Source organism: Desmodus rotundus, chromosome 6 (assembly GCF_022682495.2).
Source record: "Desmodus rotundus isolate HL8 chromosome 6, HLdesRot8A.1, whole genome shotgun sequence".
Lineage (NCBI taxonomy): Eukaryota > Metazoa > Chordata > Mammalia > Chiroptera > Phyllostomidae > Desmodus > Desmodus rotundus.
Genome location: NC_071392.1, coordinates 13,977,790 through 14,004,247, shown reverse-complemented (window position 1 = coordinate 14,004,247; position 26,458 = coordinate 13,977,790). Strand labels below are relative to the sequence as shown.

The window sequence follows — 26,458 nt, the reverse complement described above, 5'->3', positions numbered from 1 at the left end:
GGAACTATTACCCCTAATGTCATAAGAACAACTTCTTATTGCTCCTACGCATAACTCAAAGGTCTGAGGAAATTCTGGGATAGCTGGAAGGCATACATAATTAATAGAATGTGCAGCTGACCTACAACAAGGTTCAACAGCCGAATACAAACTTTGTAGCTTATCATTTTTCTTTTACAGTCGACATTGTTCATAGTAGAACAAGACCACTCATCATAAATCTGGGAAATACAGATGAAGGGCAGTGCTCAAAGCCAAGGCCAATGACTCATGAGAAGTAATTAGAATGAGAGCATGAGAAAAGCAGCAGCCTGGATAAAGAAAACATTTTAAACATTGGTTTGTATATATTTCTCTCCTCCAGAGTCCCCCAGGAGGGCATCCTGGGGACTCGGTAGGTAGCTGTCCTGCTGTCCTGAAGTGGACTGCTTCGTACATACCAGGACCAGCCTGGCTCCCAGGGGTGACGTGAGCAGGGCAGCTGCCGTGAGACTTTGTGGGTACATCTGACTCAGGGAAATGCTGACCTAGGCTTTGGGGCCTGGGGACCGAAGCGATGGGCTGCCCAGCTGCACCGCAGACTGTGGGCTCCTTCCCAAATGGACCTGCTGCAGCTGAGCTGGGGACGCTGCGGGGAGTCGACAGCGGCCACAGGAACAGCTGAGTGCCATGTGGTGGGCTGCACCAAGTCCCATTTCCAAGGATATCTGTGCAATTCACCATAAGTTTGGGACAGGATAAGTGGAACTAAAAGGCAGGTTATGGCAAGTGTCTCGACTGGTGCAGGGATTGGCATTATTTAATCAGATTTGGAGTCCAGGACACTGGATTTTTACCTCAATTCTACCCAAATAATAGCATGTTTCTGTTTTCTTCATCTTAATTTTAAAAAAAAAGCCACCAAACTACGAATTAGGTGGCAAAGTGCTTTTGAGAAATAGGAACTGAAGGGAAACAAGGAAGCCATGTCCTGCTCAAGGTGGCTTTAAGATGGTAGTGTCAGGATGCGTCCCCAAAGTTCGAATGTGCAAAAACTCTTCAGAGATCCTGGTACAGACTAGCAGATTTTAAAATTTGCATACAGTTCTGTATCAGATTCTAATTCCTCCTCCTCCCTATCTCAAATAAAGTGACTACAGAGATGATATTTGGTCCATTCATCCTTGTGATTCCAAAATACAACATAGTATCAGTTGAAATAAGAGCATCGAGACAAAGAATTTACAAATACTGCAGGACAAAGCTACATCTGTTCAGTATTTTTTTTTTCTTTTTTGGAACCAGCTTCTAGAACAGACCTACTTCATAGTCAATATTACTAAAATTCTATATCTATCTTCACTCTGTAAAAACCAGATTTGTCTTCCTCTTCAGTACCCTGAAATCGACAGCTTGCTTCTGCCTGTCCGGGGGCAGAATCTGGATCCATGCTTGAAAAGAACAAAGTGCACGCCGAAGACATTGACTGGGTCATTTAACAGCTTGGAAATGGAAATGCTACTCACATCGTGTTCATCGTGACATCTTGATGAAATGGAATGGATGAGTGCAATATTTGATGAGTTTGTTGTTATAAAATGCTAGTCACTTGCAGACTCCTCTCCACTTTGAAAACAGCACTGTCCAGCTGGTTACGTGGTGTGACACTGAAAAAGCATGCATTCCTTCCTCTGGTATTTATTCCACTTTGTGTTGCAGAGCATTCTACGTGCTCTGAAGTTATTTAAATATCTAAAAAATATTTTCAGGAGCCATCTTTTATACCACACCATTTTATTTCACACTCCATAGAATTATTATGGACATCAGAGTAAAAGGCTTAAAAATCAGGCTTTGGTTTTAATGTAATCTGGGCAGAAGTTGGATTTGCTTTGGTAGCACAATTTAACTGCTGCACAGATTCCATTCTTGTAACTTGAAATGACACATTTACAAAGACACAGTTTCCCCTTACGGCAGTTGTCGTCTGTAAAACTCAGGGCTGCTGCAAAACTCACAGGAGAGGGACGTGAGGAAGAAGGAAGTGCAGGAAAGGGATAAGACACCGAAAGCTTTATCAGAGCTCAACACAAAGGAAGAACATCAATTCTCCACGCGTCTCTAAGGCAGATGGTCTGACTTTTTATACAAGATCTAAAATACAGTGCTTATTAAGAGGTAGAAAATACCACAAGAGTATTTTAAAACAATCAGTTATTTTGCTAAATGTTTACAGAGCCACGCTGGTGCATGGAATGTGCTGGATGTGTTACACTGAACTGGGACATTCCACACTCAGCAGGGATGCGGTCAAACAGGGCGGGAAGCTGGGGTGGGGGAAGCAGAGCAGAGTTTCTTGTCAAGGATTCAGCTCTCACCTAGGAGAAATTTCCCACTGCCTCTCTGGGATTTCATCTGGACATTTAATGAATGGGGATTTTCTCAGATCAATGACGATTTCTCTGAGCAGTGACCTGCATAATTCTGCACATAAGGCAATAAAAACTATAGGGAGGGATGCGCTCAAACGCTTCCTCTTCAAGAAGGTACCATATGCACCTCGTATAAAAACACACATTCCACTAAACTTACACCATCCTCTCTACCACCCATATGCAAATGCAAATGCAAATACTCTTCAGAATCCAGCAGCAGCAGGGTCGCTCTGTATGAGCAAGTCAGTAGCTGTTTGAGGCAAAAGAGATGGAGCTACCACATTGAACCTGGGTAGCGTCCTCACGGGTGAGTACCTGGGCGTTCTCGTTTCATAATGCACCCGGGAGAGATGGATTATTTTTTTCTGCAACATAATTTTATAAGGCATAAATTCAACTTGAATTTTCCTAACCTTTGGAAAATTAGTGTTAAAGCTTCTTTTGCAACCCACACGTTAACATTGAATCTTTCATTTTTATTAAATACTTATATATAAAAAAGAAATATCAAGGCGTTCTACATTTGTATAAACAATCATGATAACATCTGAAACTGTAAAGAACCCTACGGAAGAAAACATAGAGCACTTGAACACTTACAATGCCAAGCTAAGCACAAGTGGTCATTCTAGATAACATTTTCTAAATATATAGACATGGGTTTGTCGCTTCGGAAAGCCAACACAGAATTATGAGAACGTATCGCTCGGTTTTCATTTTTCACCACAAGACGGGATGGTCCAGTTGGGAAAAACCAAGATCTTTCCTGAGTTCCAAGTAGGTACCATTGCTCACCCAAGAATCATCATCGGATTTCCTGTGGAAGAGGAAAGAAAGTCTTGAAGGCTCTTGAAAGTACTGCTCTCTGCTCTCTCTGCCTTCCCTCCTTTCCTCTCCTATGCCCGCTACCATTTTCCCATGCCTGCAAAATCCCTGGGAGTCCAGTACTGGAGCTGTGGGCCAGCTGGAAACCACCTTCTTATTTCTGCCTGGGCCTTCTCTGCGAGAAGAGAGCCACCTCCCGAGTGGGGCTGTAGAAGCTAAGGCGACTGGGTTATTCATACCAAGTGGTACGTTAACATTAACAACAAAAGAAATAGGAAGTGGTAACAGTCTGGAAAAAATCAACTTGGCTCACTATTCTTTGACGATAGTACATAAATCAAAATTCAAAAGGCACAAAAGGGTAAATAGCTAGAAGTTTCTTCCTACTCCTGTCTCCCAGGTCTTCTCAGAGGCAAACGTCTTATCAGCTTCCCCGTTCAGAGACATCTCCTGCATGCAGGAACAGGCACACTCGCAGACACACACCCAGGGACTCTGCCCTCTCCCATTTTTTACTCAATGGTAGCACCCTGTGGTGTCCTACCTCTTGAGTTTTTGACATTACAGTATATTTTGGAGGTCATTTTGCACAATAAAGTCAGAAACTACAGCCCCAGGCCCAGGTCCAGCCTTCTGCCTTTGCAATACTGTTCTATTGGAACGTGACCGTGCCCACCTGCGTAAGTGCTGTGTGTAGCTGCTGTCATGCTGCCTAGCAGGGCCAAGTGATCCCTCCTGAGACCTATGGTCCTCAAAGCTGACGGTACTGACCATCTGCTCTTTACAGAAAAGGTTTGGTGACTCTGGCCACAAGAGATTCCTCGTTTTTTTTTAAACAGTTACATAGTATTCCATGGTGGGGATGAACCTCGGTGTAACAGGAACCCTCCTGGAGGGCACATGGAAGGTTATTTTCAATCTCTAGCTATTATAAATATGTTTATAATAATATAGTAAGCACATACACTATTTTATATGTACATGAGTAGTTACATTAAACATTTGTGTCAAAGAAGTTGTCAAAGAGAATGTGGATTCGTAATTTTGACGGGTATTATCATGTGTTTTAGAAGCAAAAGTAGAGATGCCTGTTTTTCCACTCTCAGGGACACATGTCTTTTTTTTTTCACATTTGCTTTCCTATTCTAATAGAGGGATGTGTTTAAAATGAGCCAATCTGCATATCAGAGACTTTACCAGGAAACAAAGAGGCCCAGTTCTGCCCAAGCTCTAGTTTCCACTTGAAATTCCTGAAGATGTTTTTCCTTGTTCTTCAGCGAGTGCGACTGCTGAAGAACTTGGTCGCAGAAGAGCTCATGCCTTCTCTCCAACTTTTTATTTGCTGCGCACAGCACTCTGACAATTTTATGGATAAATCAAAGGGAAGAGGAGCCACAGCCCCTTGGCTGCAGCTGTGCTCTGTCCTTCCGTGCCAGACACAATTCTTAGATGCAGGAGGCCTACCTGACACTTTACGTTTTGCATTTAAATGCTCGCTCGCTTCCCATAGGGCCCTGCGGGGTGTGTGAAGTCAGTGGTGATGCCTTCACACCACATCAAGCTGATGAATCTCCTTACTGAGTTCTCGAGACAGTTTGGTTACCCCCAGTTTTTAATGATTCTGAAGAATACTGTAATGAACATCTTTATAATTATAGACACTCCTTGTTTAAAAGTGACACTAGATGATTTATGAGAAAAAAAAAAGAATTGACCTACTTAAGGGTATATGTATGTATTTATCAATTCATCAGTCTATTTGTTAATCTATCCATTTACCTATCTGTGGCCTGTTTTCAAAAAAATAATTTAAGGTCTTATTTTTAAAACATTTATACAAAGTTATGAAATTTTGGGGATGAAACTCTGGCCAATTAGTTTCCAACTGCTCACACCCTGAGATTGTAAAAATCAGAAGGGATCTGGCAAAATCCACATCAACTTTAAAAGAAAAAGCATTGTATTTGGGGATAAAACATTACTTATTGCTAGTTTGCTGTTTTTGAATACATACTTTATATTCTGCTAGTTTGCTGCTGTGACATATAAGTAACTGATTCCTCCTAAAAGTGTTTTTGTTGCCTGTTAAAAACCAATGTCAACAAGAACAACAAAAATCCACACAAACGACCACAAAACCCTGGTTTCCCTGAAAATAAGACTCGCGGAAGGGCTGGGCCGGAGCCTACAGCTTTTCTGCAACTGTGTCTTGATGTTGATTTTTTAAAAATTTAATAAATAACAAACCCCCTAAAACCATATAGAGCCTTGGCCTGGTGGTCCAAGAGCCAGGCCCCAGCCCAGGACACCCCACAGGCCCCTTCTGCAGCTGCCTCTGTTCCCTGGCTCTTCGTTTCTTCTCAGGTAAAAATAAAAGGGGGGTGAAGGGCCAATGAGCTCTGATGCCCCTTCCACAGCTTTACATCTGTTTTTGACAAGACCATCTTGGCAAGTTACTTTAAAATGAAGAGGAAGGGTTCCAAATCCAAGCCCAAGTGTATTGGGACTTCCGCACCTGAGACTACTTGGACCTGGCATTTTGGTAACCAGTGGGGTGATCGCTGCTTGTGTCTGTCGCTATGTATAATCTACCGAGGTGGGCGACCAAGCTCAGGCACGGATTAAACCAGCTGGTCGGGCCCCCGAGCCAGGTTACGGTGGTCTCCTTGCTTCTCCACTAGCACTTACTGACTGACCACTTCCTGTGCGAACTCACTGGGCTAGAGGCCGAGACACAGCTGGGACAGAGCAAAGGGTGCAAAAAAGAAGTCACTGCAGCTGGGAAGGAGGGAGGGAGGGACAGCCTAGAGCCAAGTGTCACAGATGGTTGGGCCCTCAGGCAGAGGGAGTTGTCACCACGCTGACATCAGCAAAGCATCAAGCATCTTCTGTGGGGAGGGGACACCCCTGTCCACTCTCTTCATACCAGAAGCATCAGGTGTCTCTAGTACCTGTGAACTGATAACCCACAGGACCCGGGCACACACCTGAAAAACCGCGGCTGGTGTTCCATGTTATTTTCTTGTAAGACCCGCCGCCTTTCTCTCTGTAGCTGTTCGATCCTCTGCTTTTGTATTTCAGCTTCTTCTAACTTCCCTTCTTCTAGAAACCTGAAGCATTGAGGAAAAAAATAAAGGAATCCAAATTCCACGGAACTGTAACAATCACTAGTGCTGGAACCACACATGTCTAAACCGGATACTCCAGGCACTTTCCTACACACGAGACCCCTCTGCAACCCTTCGAATGGTATTCGAGGGAGTAAGGAAGATGTTATTTTTTGAATTGGTGATATATATACATGGTTCCAAAATCAGATCTATAAAAAGTAACTTAAAGTCTCCCATTCGTCCTTGTCTCTGGTTCTTCTCACCGATTTCCCCCCGTCTCACCCCCTTCACTCCACCACAGTGTTACTAGTTCCTAGTGCATATTCTCCTAGAGATTCTCTATACATGTAAAGCAAACATGAATGTATATTCTTACCGCTTCCCTCCCTTTTGAAAACGTAAATGGTAGCAGGCTTACATGCTGTCTATGCTTTAGTTCCTTTTGTTTTACTTTTTATTTAACAACACAGGTTGGGGAAAACATAGTTTTATAGTTGTGAGAACACGGAACGGAGTTTATTCTTGTTTGATTTATTAATTACTGTATTATTTGTCATACGAACAACTGTAGACCTACTTGTGCCCCACCCTGTGTGACTTGGAGCCCACCCGTAATAGCACACGGACACCTCCACTTTCCAAGGCTGTCCAACGTTCAGTTGTGTGGCTATATCTGAATGTATTTTGACAATTTCCTGCTGAAAGACATTCAGGATGTTACCAATTTTTTAATGTTACAATTAATGCCGTAAGGAAGAACCATGAATATCTGCCATTTTGCACATGGGTTAGTGTACCTATACGGAGAAATTCTAGAAGTGAGATTGCTGGGTGGAAGGGTGAGTGTGTAATATATATGATCAAACAGCCCTTTGTGGGGATTCTAGTGATTTACAGCAGCGTTACCAGAGCGCCATTCCCTGAGGCCTCGCTCAGAGCGTCACGCCTTCGAATCATTGCCATTTGTAGGTCAAGAAACGGCGTGTCAGTGGGGTTTGAAAAACGTGCATTTGTTTGAGTCAGATGAAGCATCTCGTCATGTTTAAGGGATATCTGCATTTCTGATTTTGTGACCTGTTCATTTTCTTACGTCCATTTTTTTTTAATGGGTTGATCTTGATATCTAGAAACAATTCATGGAATGAGTAGCAAACACAGACTTCTCAGTTTGTCATTTATCTTTTGTCTCTGGGTCTATATTTTATTGACTTTGCCACGAAGAAGGGTGTTGTGTGTATGTGTGTGTTTTTAAATAAAGGCAAGTTTTACCCCCTTTTTCCCTTCTGGGTTTTGAGTCTTAATTAGAAAGGCCTTAGGGGAGAGATAATTCTTCCCATTTTTCAGAGTCAGAAACTGAGGCTGAGGAAGATTAAAAGGCATGTCATATGTCACACAGCTTGTTAGCAGCAAACAAAGACTCAAAAATTAGATCTCAGTGCACCAAAATAATTTACATTCTAGGGGTGGAGGAGGTGGATGCTTTTTACTCTTTCAAATGCACAATGTTTTTTAATCGAATGCAGTAAAACTCTTAAAAATAAACATTTCTGGATATGTCCACAGAAATGGGGCTCTCCTGATGAACAGAGGTCATGCCACACACAGACGTGAGCTGGGCTCCCTGTCGTCGGCAAGATTGCTTGAAGTCTCCTGGACCTGTTGAAGTCTCTATTCCTGATGACGTTATGTATCTTTTTGAGGCTCCTCAGGGGCCTGGGGGTTGTTAATAACAGTTTATATAGAGTTTTACAGCTCTGGAGACAAAGATTGAGAAAAAGGATCCTTACCTTTGGTCTGGCCTAAATCGAGTGTCAGTAGGTGGTAATAAAGTCTTCAACAACGGATGAAGTTCATTTAATTCCAGTGCAAACTGTGTGAAGCCGTAATATTGCTCGTAGCCTTTCGGCATGGGATCTACAAGAAAGAGTGACCATTCATCCCTAACTTGCATTTCATTTACATTCCATTTTAACATCCTCATCCTTTTCATCTCAGACCAGCTACAATGTTTCTCTCTTAGCTTCACGCTCTTCCATTTGTATTAAAATATTCTGGCTAACAAAGAGGGCTGAATATTCCCTCTAAATTTTCTTCTCTGTAAGTTTTCTCCCACCTACAAGGAAAAGGCCTCCTCTGTGCGGTTACACAGCACATTTACAAAACATCCTTAAGTTTCTATATTGTTTAAGCCAGAAAAATAATTTGTTACTAAAATAGATATGTTAAAAAGAACTCTAGATCCATTTTTCCTGACTAAGGAGACTATCACTCTAGAGCATCCATTTTTCATTTGAGAGATGTCAAATTCTCCTAAAGCTCTGTCTTCTGCCTACAATAATGCTGAACCCCTAGTAAGCGCTCAATAAATGTTATTCCTTCTTCCATACCTGCCCTTCTTTTCACTAACTCCTGCCCTTCCAAATCCTACACATTTCCATTAAAAACCCTCTCAGCAGAGCCAGGAATAAAGATGGATCACACTGGCAGAAGCACTGGCAGCTGGACCTGAAGGGGACGGAGAACACAAGACTGAAAGAACAGCCTGTTGGGCTGCTGGCATTTCAGAGGATGGGACCGTAGAGTGAGCTACCCGTTGGTAAGCCTGTTATCCTTCTGGAGCTGTGGAGAATGGCTGAAGGGGATTCGGAGATCATCAGGCTGCCACTCCCACAACAGGCCCAGACAGCACAGGCGCAGGGGCAAGGCAGCCTCCACCTTGCAGAGGGTGAGGCCGCCCTGCAGCACCAACATGCCAGGCTGCCACCACCCAGAGCCTTAGGGGCTATGGAGGCAGGGCCTTGAATACGGAGGGTTGGGCATTGAACCACAGAGGATTATTCTGGACCCTTAAGATCCAATAATGTTTTTTCCTTGCTAGTTTTTAGCCTTGCTTGGGGCCTGTCCCCGCTTCCTTCTTTCCTATGTCTCCTTTGTGGGATGCCTGTCCCATCACTGTATTTCGGAAGCACATTTGGTTTCACAGGCTCACAGCTGGGGAGGATGAATCAAACCTCATGTCTCACCCCCACCTGATACAGATGAGATTTAATGAGACTTTGGAATTTAGAGTTGAAGCTGAAATGAGGCAAGACCTTGGGAGGCTTGACTGTTGGGATGGGATACATATATATTGCATGTAAGAAGGACATGCATTTTGGGGTCCCTGGGCAGAATGTCATGGACTGAATGTCCGTATCTTCCCCAAATTCATAGGCTGAAGCCCTACCCATGGTGTGGCTGTTTTGGAGACGGGGCCTCTAAGGAGGTAAGGATGGTTAAATGAGGTCAGAGGGCTGGGGCTGGCCCTGGTCTTGTGGCTGTGCGCAAAGATCCTTCACCGGGACCCAAATTCTCCAGCTCCTCGATATTTGATTTCCCAGACTCCAGAACTGTGGGAAAACCAGTTTCTGTTGTTTAAGCCACCAGGTCTGTGGTATTTTGCTATGGCAGCCCAAGCAGGTTAACTCAGGTGTATTGCCCTAACTTGAATTCCAGCTAAAAATCAAGCTAAAAACCCCCAAATTTACATTGGGTAAATCAAACCTAGACTAATAAAATCTCTCATAGGCTAAGCTCTATTTGTTCACATATACAAATACAAACGTGTTCCGCGAACTTTTCTACAGACCGTTTCTGGAAGTTTCCAAAGTCCTCTGTCAAATTCTAGGTCTAATTCTCTGCGTATCCTAAGTATGAAATCATATCAAAGCTTCCTAAAGTGCCCTCAGAAATCCAACCCCGTCTCCCCCCACCAGACTGAAGATGGTGGTTTTGCCTGGAGATGGGCCGGGAAGCTCATGGCCGAGGCAGAGAAAGTCCGTGAGTAAAACGCCGACAACAGCAGTAACAGCTTATACAGCGTTCTGGGCCCAAGTGCTGCCCTAACCCCCAGAGGGGATGGTAGCCCTGCTCTGGGACACAGACGTCAAGCAAAGGAAAGGGAATGCTTCCTCGCCGGATCCCACGTGCGCCTTTGAGCCTCTGGAGCCAGGGAGGCAGCCTTTGGGGCCAGCTCATGCTGACTTCCCGGTGACCTGGGCGATGGAGGTCGAGGCGGCTGCTACCCACTGCTGCCTCTTCTGCAGTCAGCTCCCTTTCCTCCTCGCTAATGGGAAACCGCTCCGGTCTGGTGGCACTGTGTCCTCCCTAGGGGATGGATCTAAAGCCTTCTGACGCTCTCCTGGCTACCCAGGTGCCCAGCATTGCTGCAGGATGGGTTTGGACCCGCTTCAGGCTGACGGAATGTAAAGACACATTCGCTAGGGGATCCGAGGAAACTGCATTCCTGAGAAAAGTGGGGCATAAGTGAAGAAAGCTCTTTTGTCCTCCCTTCTCCCTGCTTTGTGAGCTGTCACGTGGGGGTGTGACAGTGACGTGTGACAACGATGTACATCCAGGAGGGAAACGTGGCTGCCATATCAGGAGTGGTGGAATGCGCCCTCCCTGACCTGTGCCCCCAACACAGGCAAGTCACCTCTCCTCAACCCTGGGGCCCCCCACCACCTTATTATTAATTATCAGCACATATCCTAATGGTTTAAGCCACTATTAGAATGATTTTCTAGTTTTGATCAGCCTAAAGCTTCCTCATGGTGATCTTTCAGAATAATGTTTTTTTAATATGACCACGACTAGGAAACATACTTATCAGATTAGAACATGAACTAAAGTCTTAAAATGTCCTGGGGCCTGTTAGGAAGGTCTGGTTGCCTCTGGTCCTTCCTTCCAGGCCGACTGCAGGGCTCAGCATCCCTGTGGAATGACGGGAGCAAGCGGAGTGGCCTGTGGGGCTGGACGGACCTGGGAGATCCCTAACTCTTGTAGTGCCCCCGGGTCACCCTGCTTTTCCGGGAACATTTCTCCCTTTGTCCGACCCTAGGATCACTTCTTGCACTTCACTGTACCCCTTCTTAGGGCCCAGTATAGGCGCAGGGGTGATGCGTGTTGACGGGAAGGCGGAGTGACTGTGCAGGAGCCATGGCTTCGCTCTGGGAATAAGAGCTCAGGACCTCCCAGCCTGCCGCCGGAGTCGCCGGTGGTCACGGATGCCCACCCATGTGCAGCCCCCCGGCACGGTCCCCCCGCCTGGGGCTGGTCCCCGGTACTAACTCGCTCTCCAGACACAGGAGGACGAGGACGAGCCGCCGCAGTAGATGCTCTCGTGCCACTTCCCAAAAAGCCGGCGCACCGCTTTTCCGCTCCGGTCGAAGACGGTGCCTTCGATCTCACAGGCGTTCGTGCTCCAGTACTTGGCCTAGGAGTCAAGCAGGCATTGTCCGGTTAGTATTACGGGGTGTACTTATTACAGACATTGAGAAGGGGGGGAAGGGGAAAAGAAAGAACCGTAAGGATAATTCTACGCTGCATATAGTTTGCCTGTTCTGGATTCTACCATTTTTATTATGCCTTTAACTATGTAATAAAAATTAACAGCTGACCCTTTATTTACAGTTTGCAACTCAACGAACCAAGAGCCGCGGAGTGTGGCTAGCCCCCAAGCCCCCTCCCCTGGAGCAGCGGGGGTTCCCTGGCTCTCTCTGCGGTCTGATAACTGCAGCAGGAAAGAAATGTACCTCCCGTCATTTTTTTCTCAAAGGGACAAGACAGTCTTTTGTAAACCAATAAAGGCGGCTGCTTTGTAAACCAACAAATGTTCCGTTTCTTCTATCATTCCCCCCACCCCCAAATCTAGATCTTTTCATCCAATCCACAGGAACCTGAGGCAACCCATCATATGACACTGTGGTTGGACCCGGTCTGAGACCAGGTGCTCAGGTCAGCTCAGCTCAGCCTTGAGGTTTTATGCAGTACTACACCACGCCCAGCAGAGGGAGCTCCAACTTCCTAGAATTGATTTTAAAAAGAAAATTTCCCAATTAACCGGGCTGCCCTAAAAAAGTCTCCACTAGAAAAAGGGAAGGCATTACTCCACAAATCAAAAATCCTATTACTATTTTCAGCCAAAACAGAATCCATATTTGGAAACCAATAAAGTCGAGTGGCATTTTCAGGCCATATTCTGATGGGTTGGCTTCCCCATTCCAAGTCTGTGGTAAACATCTTGACCTGAATCAGAAATTTAAAAGTGAGTTCTCACATCATGCAAAACTGAGGAAAGAAAGATAAAAATACTGTCCAGGCTCTTCAGTTTGTTCTGAGGCAGGTGTCAGGCCTTTTTCTTACACGTATTTGCCAACAAATCCAAAGCCGGCAATAGGATGGGGCCTCAGCCGGGAAGCGGTCCTGCTCCAAGGCAACGCTGGCACCTGCTTTCAGGTTCTCTTTCAACACCAGGCACACGGCCAGCGTTCGAACTCTCTTCATCTCTCGTGGCTACAGAAACCTACACTCTGGTCTGAGGTGACCAAGTGCCAGGAGGCCAGCAGACGCACGAGCCCAGCACATCTCCTCGGGTGCAATGCTGAGAGCTGGGCAGCTAGTCCCTGCAGGAAGAGCGCATAGATTCCGCTCCAGGCTGCCTTTTGCTTCTTTTTTGCAGAGAGCTTAGATGAAGCTTTTTTGCAGAGAGCTTAGATAAAGGCCATTTTTCTTTAACGTCAGATCACTACTAGCTTTATGTCTGACTACAGCCCAGTTTGATTTGCAGTGTGTAAGAAAGACCCCAGTCTACCTGTCCATCATGGCCCCCACCAGCTACAGGTAGATCAGAGGGTACCCCATGAAATCCCACGATGAGAACCTAACACCTCAGCTTAGAATTCATCTTAACTCAATGCAAATATTTTTAAGGCGGGTAACACGTTCAGGCCCTTTGAAGTACTTGAGATTTTCAGCAAGAGGACATCGAAGGAGGAGGAGAGGTGCAGGAGGGCTGCCACCAAGGCAGTTGGGAGGGTACGCAGACTGTTCCACACGTTTGCCTCAGGCCGGTCTGTTCACTCATCCTGTGGATGGGCCTCTGCTGGGTGCCAGGCACCACTTCCAGGCTGCAGGCTGCAGCCCTGAGCAAGTCAGACCAGCCTTCTGCTTTCCTGAGGCCAGGGATGGCGAGGAGGGCGTGGGGAATGGAAGATAAACAAGTAAACCCACAGGAAGCAGGCTAACTCCAGGCAGTGGTGACTACTTTGGAGAAAATGGGATATGAGAGTGACTAACAAGCAGGGAAGGTGGTGTGAGGATCTGGGGAGAGGGGTCCAGGCAGGGAAGACGAAGAGAAAGAAAGAAGACCAGTGTGGCCCAAGGACCACAGTGAGGAAGGACGGGGACACTGAGGTTGGAGAGGAGTGAGGGAGGCATGTGCGCATGCTTGTGTGTGCACGTGTGTGTGCATGCCTGTGTGTGCACGTGCCTGTGTGTGAGCTTGAAGGGTGGGTGGGGAGTGCAGACTCGGCGGGGCTTGTGGGCCGCTGTGAGGATGAAGCTTGTACTGTGAGAAAGATGGAAGTTGTCAGAGATTTGGTTGAATATGACACAACCTCCTTTTAAAAAAATTGTACTAAAACATACATAACAAAACTTACCATTTCAACCACTTGTACGTGTACAATCCAGTGGCATTAAGTACAATGATGATGCTGTGCAACTGTTGCCTTATCTCTCTCCAGAAATTGTCATCCCCCCAAACTGAACCTCTGCTCATCAAACACTCACTCTCCAGGCCCTGCCCCCAGCCCCTGGCCACCAGCATTCCACTTTCTGTCCCCATGGCTCTGACTGATGTGGGTCCCTCACAAGAATGGAATCGCACAGTATTTTTGCCCTTCTGCATCTGGCTCATTTCCTTCAGCATAATGTCATCAAGGTTCATCCACATTGTAGCAAAGGACCTACAATGGCTGGTTTTAAAAGGCTCCCCATGGCTGCTGCACTGAGGACGGACCAGAGGGAAGGAAGGAGGCCAGGAGGAGCCATGGCCAGGTGACAGAGGTGGACTGGGACCAGAGAACCCCTGGCGTTGCTGGTCTGCTGGCACAAAGGCAAAGGTGAAAAGTTCCCCAAGACACCCTGTGCCCTGAGGTCCTTCCCGGGCCAGAGCTCCCAGGGCCACCAGCTCACCTTGGTAAAATTCACTTTGCAGTGGCAGGAATCGTCATTCCGGTTCTTGATGACGATCTCTCCGTAGTGCTCAATCCACCTCTGCCCGCTTAAGATGTTATGGATGCAGGAGGTGACTTTGTTCCACTCAAAGTGATCTCCGAAACTAGAGGGGGAGAGGCGAGCGGAACGGCTCTCAGCAGAGCCCGCAGTGCACACAGCCAGGCACGCTACTGTAACAAACAAGTCGTGTCGGGAATCACTCATGCCTGCGCCCAGGGAACCAGCATGGATGGAGCTGCTCAGCCACACTGAGCGGCCTGAGCTTTTACTCTCCGGGGAGGCGTGTGTGCCACGGACCTGGGAGCAGTCAGGCTTGGGCGGGCACTCCAGGAGGTGCCTCTGGAGGCTTCTCTACAGCTGGTAATCTCCGCAGACAACCCACTCCCTCAGACACAGGAGGGAGCTGAGAGCCAGAGGTGACTTGCCTGAAGTCCCCAAACTAGGAAAGGGCAGTGGCAATGGGGGATGGTACTCACAGTCTGTTCTCTCTCCCCATGCATACATGTGTGCACACACACATATAGGTACACATATATGTATGTGCATAAATATATGCACATATAGGTGTGCACACATATATCTTATATATAAATCTCAACATACATATGTCTTAAATCTTTTATAATGAGAAAGTGTTCAGACACTACTCACAGAGATAAATGATAATTATGAGGGTAATATTAATCAGACCAAGCACTTACATGGCACATACCACGGGCCGAGTACTATTTCACGTGCTTTGCACATGCTATCTACTTAATCTTCGCAGCAGCCCTATGAAGTAGAGGGTTGATTACCCCAGTTCAGAGGTGACAGCACTGGAGGTCGGAAAGGTGAAGGTACCTCCCAAGGACTGGCAATTAGTAAGTAGCAGAACGAGGGCACACGGATCGCGGGAGCCCGTTTCCAGAGGCCATGTTTTGTTTTATGAATAAGTATCAACAGTCCCTGAAAGATCAAGGCCAGATCTTCCTTAAAAGAAACCTTGACAGTGAGACAGGACTCCAGTGTTAAAGAAAAACCACCATTCTTAACTTGGTTAGAAAGTAGAAATGAGTTTTCAGAAAGCATCTTTTCAGGGGACTTTGGTCTCCAGGAAGCATTTTCATTTGAGGGAAATAAAATGTGAGGCTGTCAAAATAGGAACGTTTGAATTTACTGTCAAACAGATTGAGAAAAAACCACTCAATGCCTCGGGGGGACAGTGGGCAGCCCGTCCTAAAGCCGTTATCTTGGCCCTGAATTCTATAAAGTTCCCGCCCACAGGAGCACTTACGCGGGCAGAGTCACATGGGTTGTGCCAATGGGAACAATTTCCAGGGATTTGCCCCAGAATTTGTTTTTCCATCTCACGTCTGAAATAAAATAATACCAAGTGTTACACATTCAGCAGGAGAGCTAGGTAGATAAAAGAGTTCTTGGGCCACAGAAATAGTCAATTATGATACAGGCCACTCTTCATAATAAAACCCATTACCATATAGGGTGACTTTGTGCCTTTGTATGAGATTCAGTGCCTCCCGGGAGAGGTCCCTCGGGAGAACTATACAACTGACTATGTTGTGAGGTGAACTGGCACCAGAGAGAAGGAATGGCCGCCGTGCAGGAGGCCACCAGGCAGAGGAAAGCAACTGAAGGCAGGAGGCGTTGCTGTTTCAAGGGAGGGCACAGGGTGTGGCTCGGTCCTATCGGTCTCGGACTGTCTAGCGGGAAGCGAGGACAGACAGACTGGGTACCAAAAGGTGGGCTCTGCAGCCTGGCTAGGAAGTCTGGTTTGTGTGCCCTGGGGGAAGAGAAGGTGTTTGTTTGGGCAGAGGACTAACTGAAAAGGCAATCGGCAGCAATGTGGAGAACGGAATAGGAGCAGGAGAGAGGAGGAGCAGGCGAGAAGTTACCAGGCTATGGTAGTTACTCAAGGGATAAACAAGGATGAGGTGAACCAAGACAATAGTGGTGGGGATGGAGCGGAAGGGAACGATCCTGGAACCAGTAAAGATGTAGAAATAGAACTGGGTGACAAATTCGGTGCAGAGTGTGAGTGACAGGGAGAACTTGTGGTTAATTTCAGACTTCTTCAATTTGCGTGAGTGGTGGTGTCAACAGGGAGACGGGGAACAGAAAAAGAAAGGCAGAGACCACTGACCCCCCTGGCTGCTGTATGATGCTTCAGGCCACAGGGGGCAGAGGTGACAGCAGGGAGGCCAGGGGGGCCATGGCCATGGGCCAGGCCAGAGGCAGAGCAGGCCCAGGAAGACCCTGGTCACACATTAAATGATTTCATTTACATGAACTATCCAGAAAGGCAAATCTATGGAGAGTAGGTCAGTGATTGTCCAAGAGTGAAAGAGGCCCATGGAAATTGGAAGTTGGGATGGGAGGGGATTTGATAAATAGGTTTCTTTGGGAGTAATGAAAATGTTATAAAATTGACTTTTTGTGGTGATGATTGTACAACTCTGTAAATATACTAAAAACCATTGGCTATCTCGATAAAGGTGCCTCGAGAAAAAGATAATTGGCCATTTAAAGCAAAAACAGTAGCAATGTGCTGCAGGGTTTATAATACACATGAAGAAAATGTACATCCACAATAGCACAAAGGTTAGGGTAGGAGAAATGGAAGTATACTTTGTAAGTTTTTTATAATACAGGTGGAGTGGCATAGTATTTGAAGGTAGACTGTGATACAGTAAAGATACGTAATATGAATCCTAAAGTAACAACTGAGCAGTGAAACAAAGAGGTATAGCTAATAAGCTAGCAAAGGAACTCAGTCCAAAAGGCAAGAAAAAAAAAGAAGGGAAGCCAAAGAACTTCTATGTACGACCCATGGACATGAACTAAGGGGGAATTGCTGGAGGAAATGGAGGTACTGGGCGGAGAGGGGCAAAGGGTAGAAAAAAAATGGGATAACTCTAATAGCATAATCAATAAAATATACTTTAAAAAAAAGAAAGAATGAACAAAACAAGAGGCTAGATTTAAACCCAACTACAGTAAAATCACAGTACATGTAAATGGTCTAAACAACCTAATTAAAAGGTAGAGAAATGCCAGATTGGATATTAAAAGCAAGATTTGGGAGCCATGGGCCTGTGGACATGGGTGAGATGACCCCAAAAGGCTGATGCGGAAAGAGAGAAGGGAGCCGAGGAGGAGCTTGAGTACAGTGAGGAGCGCACTGCAACTGCTTGGGGAAACCCGTCCCAGTACGCCACACACAACCATCACGTGCTGACGAGGCCAATGACGCTTAGCAAGTAGGAGTTTAGAGAATTATTTCCTAATGAGAATTATTTCCAATGGCTTCTAGTGAAAGCTAGAGAGTTTCTAATCAAACCTCAATTCCAAACTTCAGCAGCAAAGATTCAGAAAAGAAACCATGGTACTTATAACCTAAACCGGTAAAATTCATTGCCTCCAGAGAGAGATTGAGGTGAGGAAAAAGGTTTTGGTTTTTTTTTTTTCACAGAATACTCCTTTATATCATTTAAATTTTATAGATGTATTTTTAAAGGCAACGTGGCAAATCAGGTGTTTGCACTGTTAGCAGAGAAAAATGTCTTTAAAACTGATGCAAGCCCATTGTTTGAAAACCCAGGATGCTTACATGTTTGTTCTACAGTACACGCTGACTTTTGAGTAACTAAATGAGTTAACAAAGTTCGTTAGTCCACTTAGAAAATATTTGTAGCCTTATTTATTCTTCAGAACCCATACCCTCCCAAATCCAAAAGGAACAGCTCTCAAACTGAAGAAAAGTCAGCAAGGTAAAATGTAATTTTAGAAATAAAATTAAAAAAATTTAAAAGCACAAGCTCCCCTGCCATCTAGACTCTGATAAACAGCTGAGTGTTTTGAGTCTTTTGAAATGTGAGGCCTTTCAAGTGTCTACGGAACATGTCAGAGAAAAGGTTACAGGAAAATGGTGGAGACCACAGGATTGAGAATTGTTTTAAAAGCGGGAACAACTGAATTATCCTCCTGACCCCTCAGCTGAGAAGTAGACAAATATCAGTTATTGTTCAGGGATGACAGGTGAGAACATGTGCAGACACTTCCGGCGAGCCCAAGTCCAGGGCCCACTTTTAATCTTAGCAAGCATTTGACAGCAGCTCCTTATAACACAAATCTATAACATCGCAAAAAATAATGGGGGTCAAATATGTTAGTTAGCACCTTACCTTGCCAGAAAACAAAATTCCCCGACTCCGCGTGACAAGCAGAGATAGGTGGATGGTGGCTGACCTGATGGAAACAAAGGCCAAAACCAGAAAGAAGTTATTAACTTTGTGTCTCAGGAAGTGCATTCTTCCCCCCCCCCCCCCCCCCCACTGAGATGTAACAATGCTCGGCGCCTCTTCAGTTTCTTTTCAACCAGCCTGGCCTCAGGGGATGCCCCGAGGGCGGCCAGCTTCGATTTGCTCAAGTTCATTACTGATGAGAAGAAACTGGGTGAATGGAAGCCTCTGGAAACCTGGGAGAAAAGCAGCCAGGTGGTGAGTGATGAGGACAGACACACATTTGGAAAGACGTGAAAATAAAGTCAGGGGCACACAGGCGCTGCACGCTCACGAACCCTATAATCCACATTGTCTGCCAAGGTCAAAATCCCTATTAGCTGTTCTGAAAGTACTTACGTTTAATTAAATTGTCAAATCATAAATATTTTTAAATGCTACTTCTAAGCAACACAAAAACTCATTTTGCTGGGTGGTGGGGGGGGGTGGAGGGATTGAGCAAAATGAAAAAGAAAGGAGAAAGAACTCAGGGACATAGATAGTAGTGTGGTGATAGCCCGGGCGAAGGGAGGGGGGAGTGACGGTGGACAAAAGAGGGGGGAGGAGGGGAGGGGAGATAAGTGGAGATGGAAGGAGACTTGACTGGGGAGGTGAACACGTGGTACAGTGTACAGATGACGTGTTGTAGAATTGTGTACCTGAAACCCGTGTAATACTGTTAACCCGTGTCACCCCAATAAATTCAATAAAAATAAAACTCTTTGGCTTAGCAGATTTCACTCTTTCGAAAGTCACAAGTCCAACCTCTTTGCAAATTACCTACAGGAACTGATTCAAGCTAATTTTTAAAAAAGAATCATGTTTCTACAAAGAGCTAAACAATCATTGAAGAAATACTAGTCATCTGCTAAAAAAAACTTTATTCCTTTTCGGTAAAGATAGAAACGTGCAACTTGAGGAAATACGCAGTTGCACTCGAGGAAGGAGAGTCCCCTGCAGCAGACGCCCCCGCCCCCGCCTCTCCTCGCTGCAGCCATTACTTCTGTTCCATTGGCTAAAGAAGGCCCTCAGGAGAAGCTGGCGCCTCCGGAACTGGAGGCACGCGGCTGGTACAGGTGCGGTTATCTTAATTCAGTGACAGTGAGACCAGTCACGGTGCCAGCCGTGTTTCCAGAAATTCCTGTTAGCTGGTCCTTAGCAAAGAATGTTACATTTGGGGCATTCAGCCCAAAGGCTTCCTATTACAAACAAGGGGACGGAAACCAGGGAGGTTAAGAAAGGGTTCCCCACCACACCAACAGGGAGGAAGTAATGGTAAAACCAGCACGTTTAATTCGCAGCAGGGCTTGTGGGGGAGATAAGAGACCCTCCAGTCCTCCTAGCTCTGGACCCTCAGCTGCAATGAGGAACACGGTCTGAACACCACTTCTGGGTGACACCCCCCTAGGCAGAGAACAGCAGGGACAGGGTAGCCTAGAGGCTGCCTTCGTGTTCAGTTTCTGTTCACGTTAACCCAGTGGTAACCCACAGAGGCACCTGATTCTTAGCTGGAGTCCGAACTGACCTGGCCCTGGAGCAGACACTCTCTGTTAGCCTACTGCCTAAATCCCGTTTAGACTGGTTTTCTAGCATCCCTCTCCCCCGACTGGTAAGGATCCCCAAACACTCAGGAAATTAGTATATATGGTTTTTATATGCATGTTTTCTTTCTACAAGCCTGCATCAGTGAGGTCCCCTGTTGGTGAAGAATTCCGGTGATTGATTTATATATTTGGAGGCTTTCTTCACCCTGACCTAATCATTTTTGATTTATGCTTTGAATGTATCAAAAGGGGAGAAGCAGATGGGAAAACAGTTTATTTCAATGGTTGTGTATTTTGTAAGTTTTTCTTTTTTGGATTTATAAAAATAGCCCATAAGTACATCAATTCTGCAGCTGTCCCAAGGCATAACTATATAGTCCTAGTTCCTGACTCACCTCTGTCCTCGAAGGGCAGCTGTGGGAAAGAGAACAAGTGCTAGGTGAAAAAAAACAACATCCAGGGAGGGGACCCAGTGGCCAGTCTGCGCATGGCATTCACCAGACATGACTGATGGCCACGAGATGCCGGGTGCTGTCCCCGTCACTGCGAAAGCAGTGAGGGACAAAAACCTTCACCCTCGTGGAGTCGACGTTTCCGTGCAGAAGTGGGTGAGGCAGACGATAAAGAACTAAGTACACAATTGGTCAGTAGTGCCAGTGTTAAGGATAAAGCCAGTCATTCAGATGGGGGAGGGGTAAGTGGTAGTGCTGTCCCAGACAGAGTTGGGGCAGGACTACCGATAATGGAAAGTTCTGGGGTGAAGAGAGATAAGTGCATGAACCACACAGACAGCTTGGAGAAGGGCGTCCCAGGCGGAAGACACCGCCACTGACCAGGGCTGGCAAATGCTTGGTGTGTTTTAGGAGAAGCAAACAGGCAGCGTGGCTGAGGCTGAATGAGTGAAAGCAGGAGGGGGTGTGTTTCTGGGGGCGGCATCTTGGCGGGCATCGTGGGCCACAGACTTCTGCTTTTATTCCAAGTGACAAGGGAAGTCACTGGAGAGTTTAGAGAATAAGTGCCTCCTACTTGCAGCAATCGCTCTGGCTGCAGCGAGGCTCTTGCTCTGGAAACGAGAGACCAGACAGTGAGTCTGCTGCAATAATCCCCCTCATTGATTACGGTGGCGTGAGCGAGGTGGCCAGCACCAGCAGGGAGGCAGTGAAAACAGCTGGCTTTGGAAGGAAGGCTTCTGCACAAAGGCCCTAGGATTTGCTGATGGATAGGATGGGGATTATAAGAGAATGAGCTATTAAGAATGATGCCAAAGACACTGGCCTGACTGGCGGAACATGCAGTCACCAAATTATTTTCTCTTCCCCTGTGTTCAGAGTTAATCTCTTATTTGATACACACATGGGTTCTTGCAAAAAACCAAAAAATAAACAACATGTGATGACTTGACCTAGAAATGGAGAGGCACTGGTTTCGTCACCTTACATTTAATTCACTGCTAGTTTTATTGGAACAGCTTGAATTTGCCCCTGACAGTGTCTTTAAATAAGATGTCGCTGTGATCGGTAGTAAATACCTCTGGCTTCTACTAGATAAAAGAAGTCTTCAGAGAGGCGACGTGAGGGTGCAAGGAGAGAAGTGATAGGCAGGGCTATTTATAGTCTGTCCAAGCATTGCTGGTCAAGTTCTCCTGATGCATCACAGAAAAGGAAGAAGGGCTGAGCCCGTGGAGCAAAGGAAAAAACACTTTACTTGAATTTCTCCCATTTTAGTAACTCTCAGTAACTCCATTCAGCGTTCCTGTCGCAAACTCTTGAGAGTACGTGGCAGGGCAGGTAAATGGTTAAGATGACAGGAGCAGAGGGACCTGACACCTGAAGTTTCAGGTAATTAGGAAAAGCTACTTTTAGGTAACAGCTTAATTGCACATCCTAAATTTAGACTGCGAACCTTTCCCAAAGGTATGCAGAGACACAAAGCTGACTGAAATGAGCTTTCTGAGCCTTCCAGCCACGGATGAAGCTCCAAACGCGTGTTCGCTCTGTGCCAGGCAGCAGGAGCCTCAGTCCCTGAGGAGCGCGAGGGAGTCCTTTTTCTCTGAATTTCCCTCTTTTTGGGCTTCTTTAGAAAGCAAAGGCTGAATCAGATTTCTTGGCACAAAGGAAGCTCCTTCCCTGAGACGGTGGACAAACGACAGGGATGTTTGTAACTGACTCCTGGAAGTGCCCCACCCACAAAGGCCGCCCGCCAGCCCACAACGGGAGCCTAGAACAAAGTCCTCCCGTGAGTCTGGAGGATGAAAGGTTTAAGTGGCAAAGGCAGACAAAATCCTGTCATCTGAACAGTACAAAAAAAGGCTATTTTCACATAGGCAGCCGATAAACTCAGGCACAGCAACTAAACCTACACAAGAGATCCCCAAAAAGGAGATAGAGAGGGGACAGGGGAGTAGGAACAAAGGGCGTTAGCTGAGGGGGACTGGATGATGCTACTGCCCTCAGCCTCGGTATCCCCGCCTGTAACTGATCCTCTCCTCACCTGCCACACTGTGGGTATTTTGAAGATCAAATAAGACCGACCCTGCACAAGTTTGAAAAGCATAAGGCACTCTGCATGCCTAGTTACAAGGAAAATTGGAAGAGCAAATGTGTTCTCTGGTTTCTGACCTCATGAGTCACTTTGACATCGCATGTTTGGGTCTGTTAGGAGAGAAACAACACAGCTCAGTGCAGCTGAGCTCTGGGAAGCATTTCAGCCTCCCTGACCACTGACCACTTCGAACATCCATGTGCCCACCGAAACCACGAGGTGACAAAACCCAGGGCTTGGAGGAAAGGCACCGACATCCCTTTTCAAACGATGTCCAGAAAACACAGTAGGAAAGCCCAGTTACTTGTTACTTTCCAGTTCCTTTCACTTGGGGATTCAATTTCCATCAATGTCCTTCTTCCTTAGAATACATTCCACCCCACAAATGTTAATGAGGGGGTCCTTCCCAGATTATTATGTTAGTCACTTGGTGACCTCTACACAATGTAGAGGTGCAAGAAGGCAAAGAAGTCCCCAAGCTCTGAAAGCCCAAGTCTCCTGCACATAGAGGGCGAGGGCAGGGTCGTGCCGTCTCCAGGAAGGTTCGATGTCTCCTGGGCCGGAAGCAGCAAGTGGGTGGTCTGTCCCCTTGAATTAAACGGCCACCTCTCTCTCTCACCACACTCAGCTGATGGTTGCAGTGCCAGCTTCCTGAGTGATCTGTCTCTGGGGAAAGTATGCCTGGTCGTGCTGACAAAGCCTCTGGGCCCCGCGGCAGGTCTATTTTTCACAGTGAGGGCGCAGGGCAGCACTGTGATTCACGTATCAGTCTCTTGTAACCTCAGTGCGGCTCTGTCTCAGAGAGACGCACCCACTCCTGGGTGTATTAGGAGAACTAACTATCTAAGGCCATGAGGCTAAATTCCAGACACAGGAGGTGGCTCCGCCGTGATCAGGATGGGTGGTATCACCCCGGGGAAGCCAGCTGTGAGGACTCTTGGCTGCCCCACGCTGGCTTTCTCTCAGAGACACACCAGTGACATTGGGCCCCCTTCAAAGCACTTGAGTGAGTAGCGTGGATATAGTATATCTTATTTCAACACTCCTCTTACTATTCTTAATACTGTATATTTAAAAAGATTTTAAAGTTGCCTGTAACTATGTGCTGAACGCTTATGATCCTTAGTGCAATAATACTCTATATAGCAGTGTATTACAATTTCACCTAAGCCCTACTGCTGCTGATGAGCTAGCACTACCACTCCTATTTTATGAAGAAACAACTGAGCCCTGGCTGGGGTGGCTCAGTGGATTGAGTGCCAGCCTGCGAACCAAAGAGTCACTGGTTGGATTCCCAGTCAGGGCACATGCCTGGGTTGCAGGCCAGGTCCCCAGCTGGGGGGCACGTGAGAGGAAATAACACACTGATGTTTCTCTCCCTCTTTTTCTCCTGTTCTTCACCCTCTCTAAAAATAAATACATAAAATCTTAAAAAAAGAAAGAAAGAAAGAAAGAAACAACCGAGGCTCAGGAAATTTAAGTCGCTAATACAAGGCCACATGCAGAGTAAGGGGTGGAGTGAGGATTTGAAAGCAGGTCTACATTATACCCAGCACACCCTATGCTACTAACAATGCCCAGATCTCTTTCCTGCTTATTTCCTTGGGATCCATTTCGTGGAACTGAAGACTACGTTATGTAACGCTCTTTCCATCTCTGTGTACATGTGCCCGGAAGCTCCGCTTTCTCTCTCCCTGCCACTGCAAGAGATACACAGGCAGACCCTGAACTTGGCTCTGTCCTGTCAGGGGCTCACAGGGTTGAAGCTTAGCTTAGACAAGCTCACATTACTATTGTTTCTCGTACCCACTCATCTTATCCTGATTGTCGGCTGTAGTTTGGGGCTATTTTTGGCCTTTGTTTTTTCACATGAGTGCACATAATGCCATGGTAACCAAATTATATTTTCATCCCATTTTAGGTTAAGTATTGAAATAACCCAGATGAATTTGAATCAGATTATTGTATTTCTTTAACTACTGATTCAACGCCCTACTTCCCCAATATCAGTGTTTAACTTCTCATTTTAGCTTCTGGCTGGAAAGCCACGGACACTGTGCTTGGGGACTGCTGTGAGCCCTTTCTCCTTTGAGCTTCAGAGAGCACTGCCTGTAACTCAGTTACGACCAGCACCGTCTTCATAGGCCTCCAGCCACACCCCCTTCCCTTCCTACCCTCATAATGCACATCCATTTATAAAGAAGGTAGCACATGACAGGAAGGAAACATAATACTTTAGAAAACCCCACCCCTTTTCCCCTCAGTTTTCTAAGAATCGGCCAGAGAGTAATGTATCAAACCAATCATGTTTAATGTCCCTAGGGGTCATTTAGGGATATATGGTGGATGGACATGTTCAGTCACTGCCTTAACCAGGGAGGAGAATTGTTTTTTATTTTTATTTTCAGTACCTTTGTACCCATTTTTTGCCAAACAATTCCTTATTGACAGGTATTTTGGATGCTGCCAATGTTACAGCGTTGCAAGCTGTGCCGTCAAGCATCAGAAACGAGAGCAAACACTCAGGGAACACGTTTTACTTCCTGTGTCAGCCCCTGGGCTGAGTGCTCTGGAGAGCGTATCTCATTCAACCCTCACAAAGCCACCTGAGGTCTGCACCTTTATCACCACCTCCACTGAGAAGAGGGAACTGAAGCCCAGGGAGGTGAAGCATCTTGCCCCGGGTTATAAACCTAGGGAACAGGTAGAACTGGGATTTGAACCTATGCTGTCTGGATCCAGAGATACTGTTCTTGAATATTATCCTCTGCTAGTTCTGAGATGGGAAGAGTCTTATGGAAGCTTAAGGAACTCAGGCTGCATAAGTATAAAGTACGCCCATCCATTAGATGAGGACAGGCATCCACAGCCCCCACCCCACTGCATTCTCCCGGCCCCTGGAGCAATGCCAGGCACATGGTACCTGCTGGAGAAATATTTACGGACTGAATACATACATGAATGTATTCTTAAAATCAAGAATAATGCACTGATTTGGTGCTACCCAACCTGATGGGGGCGCTCATGCTCTGGAATGATGGTAGCAGCGAGTTGAGGGCGCACATTTTAAAGCTCTACATGGCAGTTTGGGCGACTGCTTCTTACTCTGAAATTTTCTCTCACCCGTGACTTGGAACAAACAGAAAAGCCTTGTCAATGCCTACGGCCCAGCGAGAGGGCTCACATTGCTAGTACCGTTTGTGCCCAGGAGTGATGGCTAGGTTTCCACGGAAGGGAACTCGATCCTTCTCTTTACGTGTAAAAGCGCTGTAATCATCTCAGTTGCTTTGAAGCTAGTGAAAGGTGGAAAATAAATATTTCAAAGCACATGTAATGGGAGGCATAAGCAACTCCTTCAGTATAAGTGGACAAAAGGCTGTGTACACAAACAAAAAGGGTGTATACCCACCTGCTCTGAAAAAAACTGGAAGCCCTTGTCCTCTCGAATACACTCGAACGTTTCTCCAAGAACCGGGTTAAAGGGCTTGCTCCCAGCTCGGAAGTAGCTGGACGCATAGGCCGACACGGCGAAGGCTGCCACGTACACCTAAGGAGAGGGAAGGAAGACTGTTGTTATTTCTCTGTGACCATGGTTTATTTCAGAAAGCCAAAGATTCGTCCCGGGTGTAAAGACAACCAAACCAACTTCGGTTTAAAGTTGCAGGCTTAAGTAATGTTTGCTGTGG

The 26,458-nt window shown here is 46.3% G+C and overlaps 1 protein-coding gene across 8 annotated transcripts in view; it reads right to left on the bottom strand.

Annotated features, from left to right (window-relative positions):
* Positions 1 to 890: 890 nt before the first annotated feature.
* The window catches only part of OSBPL3 (oxysterol binding protein like 3), a 154,653-nt gene continuing 129,085 nt past the window's right edge, over positions 891 to 26,458 (bottom strand). For all 8 annotated transcript variants that reach the window (XM_045197313.2, XM_045197312.2, XM_045197311.2 and 5 more), the window contains 8 exons: positions 26,182 to 26,319; positions 18,592 to 18,655; positions 15,684 to 15,762; positions 14,366 to 14,510; positions 11,459 to 11,603; positions 8,137 to 8,263; positions 6,227 to 6,349; positions 891 to 3,231 (listed from right to left, as the gene is read on the bottom strand). In XM_045197313.2, coding sequence (XP_045053248.2) covers positions 3,135 to 3,231; positions 6,227 to 6,349; positions 8,137 to 8,263; positions 11,459 to 11,603; positions 14,366 to 14,510; positions 15,684 to 15,762; positions 18,592 to 18,655; positions 26,182 to 26,319 — 918 coding nt within the window. In that variant the 3' untranslated portion in view covers positions 891 to 3,134. The remainder of the gene's footprint in view (positions 3,232 to 6,226; positions 6,350 to 8,136; positions 8,264 to 11,458; positions 11,604 to 14,365; positions 14,511 to 15,683; positions 15,763 to 18,591; positions 18,656 to 26,181; positions 26,320 to 26,458) is intronic.